This window comes from Orbicella franksi, chromosome 8 (genome assembly GCF_964199315.1).
Source record: "Orbicella franksi chromosome 8, jaOrbFran1.1, whole genome shotgun sequence".
Lineage (NCBI taxonomy): Eukaryota > Metazoa > Cnidaria > Anthozoa > Scleractinia > Merulinidae > Orbicella > Orbicella franksi.
In genome coordinates, this window is record NC_138152.1 from 6,163,560 (window position 1) to 6,174,866 (window position 11,307).

Consider the following 11,307-nt stretch of genomic DNA (forward strand, 5'->3'; position numbering starts at 1 on the left):
ATCTCATTTGACCAGAATTTTAAATTGTTTCAGTGTTTGTTGATTAAGTTCTGAACAATTTATTAAAGATTCCAACAGAACATTATTTTAGGCTTTTGAAAATAATTACGTTATAACAGTGAAAAATTATAGCTGAAAGAAATTCTATTTGATTTGTAAATTAATTAGTTACAGTTTAAGATGAAAATTGCGTAGCTGCGCAAACAAATATTGTTTGATTAACAATCGGGTCATTTTTAATTTGTGGATCATATTTTGAACAAGCCGAAAAACAAATAGCTGCAGAATGGGATAAGTAGGCGAAAAAAATCAATTAAAATCGTAAGTTGGCAAAGCAATACTATTTGCCGGATTAGGAATTGGTTAGTTTGTTTGTTGATTTAGTGGCTGAGCAAGCCATTAAATGTTAAATTTGATTGTTAGCTTTTTTAACTCTCTCCGCGGCTCTGCTATCACAAATAGGTTATTACATATGACGACCAACACTACAGACAATAATTTGTGCATGTGTTTGTTTGTTCCTCGTTTTAAGATCCTCGCATAACACAATTATCAGCTTGTGAAAATATAAATTTCAGTTCAAAATTATGGCTGAGTAAAAATAGTCTTTTTGATCAGTAATTTGTTTTTTTCTTGACTAATTTAATGCTGCACAAGTCAAAGAGGATACCCTCAGCCCATAACGCTTCAGCAATTTAGGCGCCCACTACAAAAATAATTTGAAGCTGGCCTTAAAGCAATGTCTATCTGAAAATGTGTGGCATTGGAGACAGGTGCTCTAAATAGCGTGACATTGTGCTATGAAAAGCTTGACACCAGCGAGACGTAAATCTGAATAGCGTGACAATATCAACAGAGTAACCTTTATAGACGCTGATCTGAATAGCGTGACATTACCCGTGATCTGACAATAGTGTCACTGCTGATAAGTAGGCGTTGCACGGACGCTTTTGAGTCACGAAAGGCAACAAGAAGTCGACGATGCCTTTCGATAAAAAAAGAAAAAACAAGTTGAAAATGCACACAACAGTGCCTTACAAGTCCATGGGGGAGTCACGTGCACTTTTGGTCACCGTCCTTGTGCTGGAGTAAAAGCATAAGCACTGTAACATAACAAGAAAATATTAATCGATTTTGTGGGGAGGAGTTGTAACCAACGATTTGAATTGTCTTATCAAGATTTTTTGTGGTGGCTTTTGCAATACTCTACTAAACTCTACGAATACAGTGACACTAGTAACATAAGGCGGAGCAAGAGTGGGTACTTATTTCAAGAAAAGCAAAATATTTGTGACATTCTGTAGACCACTACGCAGACGCTCTTTGTGTTCGTCGCGCAATTTTCCTAGCGAGCGTGGCTAGACGGTTCTGTAGCTTTTTGTACTTTCCGAGATGGCATTGCCCAATAGTTCTTGTATTTCCGCGTTAAATTGCGACCAAATCTGTTGCTTTTAAAAAGCCATTTATTTTTTTCTGACGGAACTTAAGTTAAGCGCCGAACGTTTTAAAGGTAAGATCACACGTAAAAAGAACTGGTAACTGAGATTCAGTGAGACAATCAGAAGACTAGAAATTCCGCATTATCCGAGGATAAGTTTTTAAGAAATACCAGATAATCAGCCCATAAAGCTTGATAAAACTATGGCGAAGCTAAATTAATCAGTGTTAAATGGCGAAAATGTTTTCCTGATGCCTCCCTGTAAAACTCAACTGCTTCGCATCTAAAATCGCCTCACTGACTAAACAGTGATGTTAACAAAAATTCCGATCATATTTATCCCAATAATAGTCCCTTTCTTTCGGAAATACCGGTAGATCTTTGTAACTCATAATTTTAATTTCTGTTATAGGACTTTAATGTATATTATTTTTAGATAGTTTTAGTTAGGTGTCCCCTATTAGCAGTGGGGATTCTCCACTGCTGGATGTATTTGCCACGTTAATAAAGTCGTTATAATAATAATAATAATAACAATAATAATAATAATAATAGTAATTATTATTATTTTTTATTTTATTATTATCATTATTTCATTATTATTTTTATTATTTTTATTTTTATTATTATTTTTATTATTTTTATTTTTATTATTATTATTATTTTATTATTATTTTTATTATTTTTATTTTTATTATTATTATTATTATTTTATTATTATTTTTATTATTGTTATTATTATTATTATTATTATTATTAAAGATTCGCACAGCAATTGATGATATTGAAGCTGGTTTCGTCATTGGCTCCGGGCAACAATAAGTTGCCTAGGGAAGCCAAGAAACACCCCTTGTTTGCTTTTTCTCTTCTTTCTACATCTCCAGCACCTTTCTAAGAATTCTTGCCGACCCCAACAATGCACATCTCTGGATCAGTCCAACAGGAATGCCCACCTCAATGGCTCTCAGACTGTCATTCAATCTCAGTGGTATTGATCCCAAAGCTCCCACTACCACTGGAATAACCTTTGTCCTCACACCCCACATTTTTCGAACTTCTCTTGCTAGATCTTGATACTTTTCAACTTTTTCATCTTCCTTCTCTCTCACCCCATTATTATTATTATTATTATTATTATTATTATAATTAAAATAGGTAGAAAAGACCAAATTAATTTGACCAAAAATTTTCCAAACCAATCGTAACATCAGCTGCTTACTTCTGGCCTACGTGTCGCCTATGTGGCAGTACTCACCCCACGAGCTGATTCGGCTCCAGCCTGGCTCCAGTCGTCTTCACTACATCTTCTTGCGCTGTGCCGCGCGCTGCTTGAAGAGGACTGGGGACGAGTTAACCTTTCGAGGTAAAACGGATGGTGTAGGACGTGAAGTTAGACTGCACTCTTTCGACATGTACAGATTAAAATGCACAGTGAAGACAAACTCTCTGTGATCACTTTCAAACGGTCTACACCTCGGCACAGCAGCAAGCGAAGGTGTTTTACTAAATTATTTCCCTATTTTTCTAAAACAGCTGATTACGTTCGTTGGATTCCCCAGTTCCCATAAAAACTTTTGTATCAAAGTTGATCGCAATTTCACCAACTGAACACCCGGGCTGGGAGGGGAGGGGGGGAGACTCCCATGTAAAGAGGTCGGGGACGCTCGTCGGGAAATTTGAATTAAACCACAAAAAGAAACCAGCCCGGGCAAGGCTCGAGCAAAATCTAACCCTAAAAGATACGATTGAAATCGGAAATAAGAGGGTTTTTTACTATTTCCTCTTGCGCGTCCTAAAAGATGCTTTGATAGCTTAAAATGGTGGCGTTTCGTCCTGACGAACCTAAGTGGGACCAAAATCTGTGATTTATACCCCTAAGCGAGATGATGAGCATCCCCGATCTTTTCACATGGGATTCCACCCCCGATGCTGAACTGTGCTCATGAACATACGAAACATACGGTTTGCGATCTAAATCAAAATTTTCCTTCGTTTCATCCCATAGCTGAAATAAAAATCTGGAACAAAATTAGTCAATAAGATTCGATGGAATTTGGCTGTTCGAAGCGCTTATGCAACGCAGAGCGTTCGGCGGGCAATCAAAACAGCCTCTCGTTTGTGATATGTTACGTTACCAATTGAACTTTATCAGATCGCTAATCACAAAGAAGTACAACACTGAACGCGGAAAAGCATCTTCTCCAGTGGATATAAATCTTACTGTTTGTTATATTCAGAAAAATTTTCACATTATTCGCTTCAACTTGTGCTTAGGAAATGAAGGATTACTCTAGGGATTAGTAAATTGTCACCATGCACAGGTAATCTACATTTTTCACACGATAATTTGGGGACGAGGTTTAGTTTTTTTCAGTTTCTTTGAAAATTTTTGAACTTTATTTAGTTGCTTCAACAGATGGAAACCTCAAATGAGCCGAGAATATGATGCTATTGGGATCCACGAAGAGAATATTAAGAGGTGGGCGGAAAACGAAATATATTTGACTATGAAAAGGTCTTTTGCGATGGACTGTTTAATGAGCGGCTGTTAGCTTGCCAGTCGAATGAAGAAAAATTGCTGCCATCAGTACCAAGCTGGGAACGTCCCAATTAGCTATAGTTTAATCAAATGTCATCTTACGATGAAATCCGATAGAAAATCGAGCAATTTCAGTTTTCAGTGGACAAAAACCTTGTACCAGAATAATTTTAGGTATTTTACAGTCCTTTCTAAATTTCCTAAACCTAAAAATATAAATAGCTGCCTGAAATAAAACCGGAAACAATTTCCCATGGAAAATCAAGAAAATAAGTTTCGAAGTTCAAGGAAAGTGGGCAAACACAGGTACAATTTTCATCATCAGTTTTATTTCACCAGCACTTTCATGCGTTTGATATGAACTTCAAAATTTGTTTTCGACATCTGATTTGGTGTTGTGGAAAATGATAATCTTTTTTTGAGAAGATGTTCAAAACAATCGCAAAGAAGTTTGCAATACAATGTAAATAATCTCGGTACAAAGTTTTTTTACCCTTGTTTCTTGAACTTGCGTTGGATTCCTTCTTAAACTGATGAAAGGAAAAGAAATGCGAGAGGAGCCTTCAGGTTCAGCGTTCGACTTGCTTGGTTAAAAAAAAAAAAGGAGCGATGCGAACTTTCGCACCAAAAAACTCAGTCTGCATTCATCACATTCGATTCAACAAACGAAAAGGAAGCAAGTATAATGGGCTTCAAATCATGTTCCTTTTTCTGCATCTGCTGAAACAACACTCTTATCCGACTCTTATCATGTAAATTTCAGTGCAATCGCTCTTATAAGTCACATGTTATGTGTTATTGCGCAGTCGACTTGGAAATAATCTCACCTGTTTTGGATCAGAGAAACTGGCACGGAGAGGGATTTGCCGAGTATTAAATGAAAACACGGAAGGTAAGAACTAATTGAATCCATTTGCTAAAGTTTTATGAAGCAATTTTCTCTAAAGGGGCATTTATTGCTTAGATATTTAACTTGCACGTGAGTTTATCTTCAACGGTTAGCGTTATATGATTTTTATCCTTCATTAATATTTCGCCGAAGGCAAAATGTGGTCAAATTGTTTTATTATGACATTGAAACGACCAGTGACACATGGGTAACGGCGTTCAATATAGAAACTGAAATAGTACAGAAATTTGTCGCTAAGAAAGTTCATAAGGGATAACTAGACAAAGATCGATAACCTTTTCGAAACGCCACAACCCATTGAAGCCTTGTCCACACTACGGCGGAGAAATTTGAAAACGGAGGTTTCACTCTGAAAATACATCAAATGTTTTCCGTCCACTTTACACGGGAGAACTTTGAAAAATTAACAATTACCAGTCATTTTGGATTTGTGTTTGACGAAAACTCGGTCAGAGAAATTACATTGTTATTGTGACGCCATCGTTTTCGAAAAGCTCCGTTTTCAAAATGTTTTCCGTCTACACTAAAACGCAAAGCTGCCGTTTTCAAATTTTTCCGGTTTGAAGAGCGTTTTTGAAAAGTTCCGTTTTCGTGACGGATCTCCAGTAGTGTGGACGTGAGGCCTAAACATAGAAATAAAGCTGCGTTTTAGTGTGAACAGGGCGTTAGCTGGGGATTCATAACTTATATTTTGTTTTTGTATTTTCGATCAAAGGGAAATTGTTAAATCAACCCAAAAACTGATATGCATGCTTACCCTTATTCTAATTTTAAGACAACCGAATTTTCATTCGTTTGAAAATAAATATTCGTAGGTTCAATTCCGTTCAGTCAACTTGCAATTTGCGCTTCGCTAAATCAATCTGCAATGAATATATTAATTTTAGGAGGAAATAGTTTTTTTTTAAATCTCAGAAATTGTTTAAGAATTTGATCGAAGAAAAAGTAAGCAATATATATATATATATATATATATATATATATATATATATATATATATATATATATATATAAGCAGTGTAAAAATGGTGTACCAAACGATGAACTCCCAGTAAGAGGATCCAACGGATACAATGTCTCTACGTAAATTTGTAGTTTAGTGTACGATGTGGCGAAGAGACCAACTCTTGACTGCTCTGGACGGCTCTGGACGAGTTTAATGTACAACGTTTCGGCCGTTCGGCCTTCTTCAGGTTAAAAGTTAAAAACTAAAAAAACTATTTACAATGGTTGCGATTTACAGAAACACCGACTTATATACAGAGCAGTAATATTATGATTGAGGTTACGTAATACAACAAAGGTCTAAATTACAAGGTGAAAAAGGATTAGACAATCAAAGACAAATACAGAACTATGGGTGACATGTGAATACAAATAAGGTGAATACAAATGAGTGACAAAGACTAGAGAGAAAAAATCTAACTTAATTAGTAGTGTTTACTCTGAAGTAACAAGCTCCCCATTGAAGGCCTCTGAATGAATGTAATTAGGTAAAAATCATAACAGGATCCTAGGAAAGGGCCATTAAACTACAGTAATAATTTCCCTTCCAAAGCCCGTGAATGAAAAGCCGACAACAAACATAACAGAATCCTTGAAAAGAGCTCTTGAACTTAGAAATAAACAAATAACAAAAATGATAACAGAATAAAATTAAAATGCGTCATATTGGAAAAGTGGCAAATCACAACTACTCAATTGTAGTAATTAATGCGGTGTCTTGATCTAACTTCCCGCCGTTTGTTAAGACCATGAGGATTAAGGGTAAACAATTGCGCGGTCCAATAAGCTTCCCTAGTGAGTAATAATTGTTCAAGATGTAAGGAATTTTCAAAAGACCTAATTTGTTCAATGATGATGAAATTGATTTGAGAAATTTCATGTTCAGAGTTATTAAAGTGGATGGCCAATTCGCAAGTTCTTTTGTTCTTCAGCATGTTCGACTTGTGGTTACGAAATCTTACTTTAAATTCAGTCGAGGTGGAGCCTACATATTGCAGATTGCATTTGGCACAAGTGGCTAAATAAATAACATTTTTTGACGAACAAGACAGCTTTTGTTGAATGGGATATTGACGACCAGTTGCCGAACTTTGAAATTTCGAAGCTTGAATTAAATAGTTTTTACACAGATCGCACTTCTTGTTGCATTTTGAACAACCTCCGTTTTCTTCTCTTTGATTTCTACTGGGGGCTACCCGGAATTTTGATGGCGCCAACATCTCCTTAAGATTTTTCGTTCTACGATAAGCGGGAAATATCGACTTGGATGGAAAAATTTCTTTGACTTCCGGTGAGGATTGTAATAGATAAAAGTGCTTTTTGATAACTTTTTGGATATCTGGCAAAATTGGATTGTAGTCGAGCACCAATGGAAAAACTTTCTTTGCCGGCTTGACCTTTTTCCTCAAAAGTTCGGCTCTTGGTATACTAAGAGCTTTGTCGAACTGTTTATCAACAAGCTCCGCTGGATAATTTTGCGATTTCAAATACCCTTTGTATTCCTTACATCTATTTTGTAGAAAATCGTCAGTAGAACAGGGTTTACCTAGGGTCTACCTAAGTTACTGGAATTCACTGATTATATTAATGGTTCGTATCCTACTATCAAATTCGAATTGGTTTACTCGGACAGTCATTTGAATGTCCTTGATCTCACGCTGCATTTTCGTGACGGGTTTATTAGCACTGATGTTTATGCTAAACCCACCGATAGCCACCTCTATCTACCTTTTTCGAGTTCACACCCCTCACACTGCAAAAGAGCAGTTCCCTTTGGGGTAGCTTTAAGAATCAAACGCAACTGTTCTACTGACGATTTTCTTCTTCGCCACATCGTACACTAAACTATATCTATCTATCTATCTATCTATCTATCTATCTATCTATCTATCTATCTATCTATATCGAAGACGTTCTTTGTTTTTGTCTCGAAATTGAAGACTTTAAGAAGAAAATGATCTTTATTTCCAAGGGAAATAAATAATTTTATGCAACCTGCCCCGCGATTAGCTTCCCGAAAGAGTCAAATCCGGGACTTCTACGTGCTCATATTTAGGCATTTGAGCATCTGGTTGCAGGCCTCTTCGGTGCAGAACAAGTCTTTTCCCACCCACTTTACCGCTTCCATTTTTGGCGCATTATCCGCGGGACATTATAACATACGTAGTGTCACGTAAGGCTTGTTTGCCGTCACCTTTGATAAGAAAAGGCACTCATTTCCAGTTCTTATGCAACTGGATATGATCTTGACAATAAACGGCCACTTAACTGAGTGTCCAAATTATGGCAAATAGTTGTGTCAGTTTAATTTTCTTCCCAGCAAACTGAGCTTAACCTTAGCTATGCACATTGTAAAATACAGTCCTTAGTAAGGGAGCAAGGAGTATGAAAGAGAAAACTTGGTGAACAATGAGTAACGATTTATGCAGCGAATGAATATTGATTTATCTTTGTACTTTGTTAGCCTGGGCCACACTAAGAATATATTTTTATCTTCTTTCCTTAACAGGGTATGATAAATATATCTTACGCTTGACTTAATAGCTGAAAGGCGCACTGGGCAAGAATTAAATGAGAAGTGGGGGATCCCCACGAGATTACCTTCGGGCGAGATCCTACGAAATAATTCTTTCGCGAATCCCACGAGATCACTTTCACGAAAGGGCCTACGATATCACTCTAAAGCGAGTTCCCACGAGATCACTTTCACACGAGGACCTACGATATCACTCTAACGCGAGATCCCACGAGATCACTTTCACACGAGGACCTACGATATCACTCTATTACGAGATCCCACGAGATCACTTCCACGCGTTCCACGCGAGGAGCTACGATATCACTCAACGCGAGATCTTGCGAAATCACTTTCACGGGAAGACCTACGATATCACTCTTACCCGAGATCCCACGAAATCACTTTCACGTGAAGAACTACGATATCACTCAAACGTGAGATCTCACAAGATCACTTTCACTCGAGGACCTACGATATTACTCTAACGCGAGATCTCACGAGGTCACTTTGGCGCGAAGAACTACGATATCACTCTAACGCGAGATTCCACGAGATCACTTTCACGCTTGGGACTACGATATCACTCTAACGCAAGATCCCACAAGATCACTCTCACGGGAGGACCTACGGTATCACCTTAACGCGAGATCCCACGAGATCACTTTCACGCGAGGACCTACGTTATCACCCTAACGCGAGATTCCACGGTATTACTCTTATCGTTCGACAACATCATGACCATGAATGACTCAAAATCAACCATTAATTTTTCCAACAAGAACCTTGTTGCGTATGGCTGCTCCTACATATCCATGTTCAGCACATGGAATCCTGATGACGCTGTTAGCATAATCACCACATACGTCATCACAGTTGTCGCGTGTCCTTTAACAATCTTGTTTAACACGCTGATCATAATGGCGGTCGCAAAAAACCAATCACTGCAAAAGAATCACAACATTCTCATATCCAGTCTGGCTGCTTCGGATCTCTTAGTTGGAGCAGTCTCGCAACCTCTCTGCATTGTGCGTGGCGCGTTTGATTTTCATCTGGATAATCCACCAGAATTTCTCTGCACGTTGGACTTGATGATCATATTTGTATTGTATGCTGCAAGCTGCACTTCTGTTTGCCATTTAATGGCCATAGCCTGGGAGAGAAACACAAGGATCAGTGAAGATATGAACTATCCAACAGGTGTGACGCGAAAGCGTATAAAAATGTTAATTTTTGTATCATGGATATCAACGTTTGTCTTCGTCTCCCCAGGCCTCCTGTATTCAGCTGGAGTTAATCACAAGTACATTACGCCCTTGGATATTTCTATCGTTGTCATAGTTATCATTTTATTATTTCTCATTGTCTATTGTTACATCTCGATATATATCAAAATACGCAAACTAAAACGTTACCCTACTAATGCGAACATCTCCCAAATGGCAATGGCTAAGTATGAAAAACGAATTGCAGTCACTACTGGATTGTTGACTACGGCCCTATTGATCTTCCACACTCCATTGATCAGTATGATTCTGTTCAAGGACTTTTTCCCTGTTCTCGGTGGGAGTTCCTTTTTCTTCTGGTCAATGACACTGACCGAGTTAAACTCTCTTGCGAATCCACTGCTGTATTGTTGTAGAAATCGCCAAATGAAGCACGCAATGCTTGAACTGCTTGGAAGGGAAATAATAGAAATCAACAGAAATGCAATTCACCCAGCTAACAATATCCAACTACAAGACGCACGACTATACCACGTGCATGAGCTTGCACAAGTGGTAGAGCGAGATTAAGTTTCAGGGATAATAGCTTAATAACTTCAACAATTTACTATGTCCATACTACGTCGGAGGAATTTGAAAACGCAGCTTTATTTCTACGGTTATAGGCCTACCGTCCACACTAATCCGTCACGAAAACGAAGCTCTTCGGATTAAAAATCGCTCTTCAAACCGGAGGAATTTGAAAACACCGGCTTTGTGTCTTAGCGTGGACGGAAAACATTTTGAAAACGGAGCTTTTCGAAATCGATGACATCGGGATAAACATGTGATTTCCCTGACCGAGCTTTCCTGAAACACAAATCCAAAATGACTGGTTATTCGCCTTAATCACAGTCCGCCATGTTGGATGCAACGTCACCATTTTTCGCATGAAAGCGAGGCCACGCGTGTTGAAACATCATGGCTGAGTCAGCGAGTACTTTGATTTCTTCAGAGTTTTGGTACTGCAATCTGGTGGACATACCGACAACAATATTTACCTGTGACAGTGACAGTGTATATTGGCTCCGGGAAGTCTACAACAACAGGAGAGGATGACAGTTCCGGTTGGACCTCCATAGAACTTTCCTCACCAGAAGCTTGGCCGAAAGTTGATTCTATGGATTAAAATGAAAAACATAAAAATACTTCTGATTATTTTACGATTTTAACTAAGGAATGTTTAAAGAAATATCGACAACAATATTTACCTGTCACAGTGACAGGGGACGATGGCACGCTTACATCAAACAATCGCACTCGTGCACGCGGTGGTTCTCGCTTTGTCGGAGATTTTCTTTTCCTGGGTGATCTTGACCAGCAAAAAATACTCGGAACTGCATGCTTCTCCAGAACACGCTTCCCTGTTAAAGTTGTCTGAAAATCCGCTTCCTTAAAGTGTACAGAACATACCTGGACACTTTTGCCCACGTCTCGCCGTATTTTGACAACCCACTGCTTTCGAATGATTTCATCACTGGGAAATTGGTGAAAGGTATGATTTGGAATATTTTTAGCGCGATTATATTTACATTTCGGCACGCAACAGTGATCTCCGTTGGGCATGATTGCAGATGATCGCCTTGTCTCCTCGATCGCCGGAAGTTGACTTTACACGCGTGGCCTCGCATTGGT

General features: G+C 38.2%; 1 protein-coding gene across 1 annotated transcript; it reads left to right on the plus strand.

Annotated features, from left to right (window-relative positions):
- Positions 1 to 9,150: 9,150 nt before the first annotated feature.
- On the plus strand, positions 9,151 to 10,203 carry LOC145494109 (melanocortin receptor 4-like). Its single transcript, XM_081473579.1, has one exon. It carries the CDS (start codon positions 9,151 to 9,153, stop codon positions 10,201 to 10,203), a length of 1,053 nt encoding a protein of 350 aa, XP_081329705.1.
- Positions 10,204 to 11,307: the final 1,104 nt, after the last annotated feature.

Excerpts from the sequence above, each read along its gene's own strand:
- LOC145494109 (XM_081473579.1), top strand. The coding sequence starts at position 9,151 with ATGAATGACTCAAAATCAACCATTAATTTTTCCAACAAGAACCTTGTT.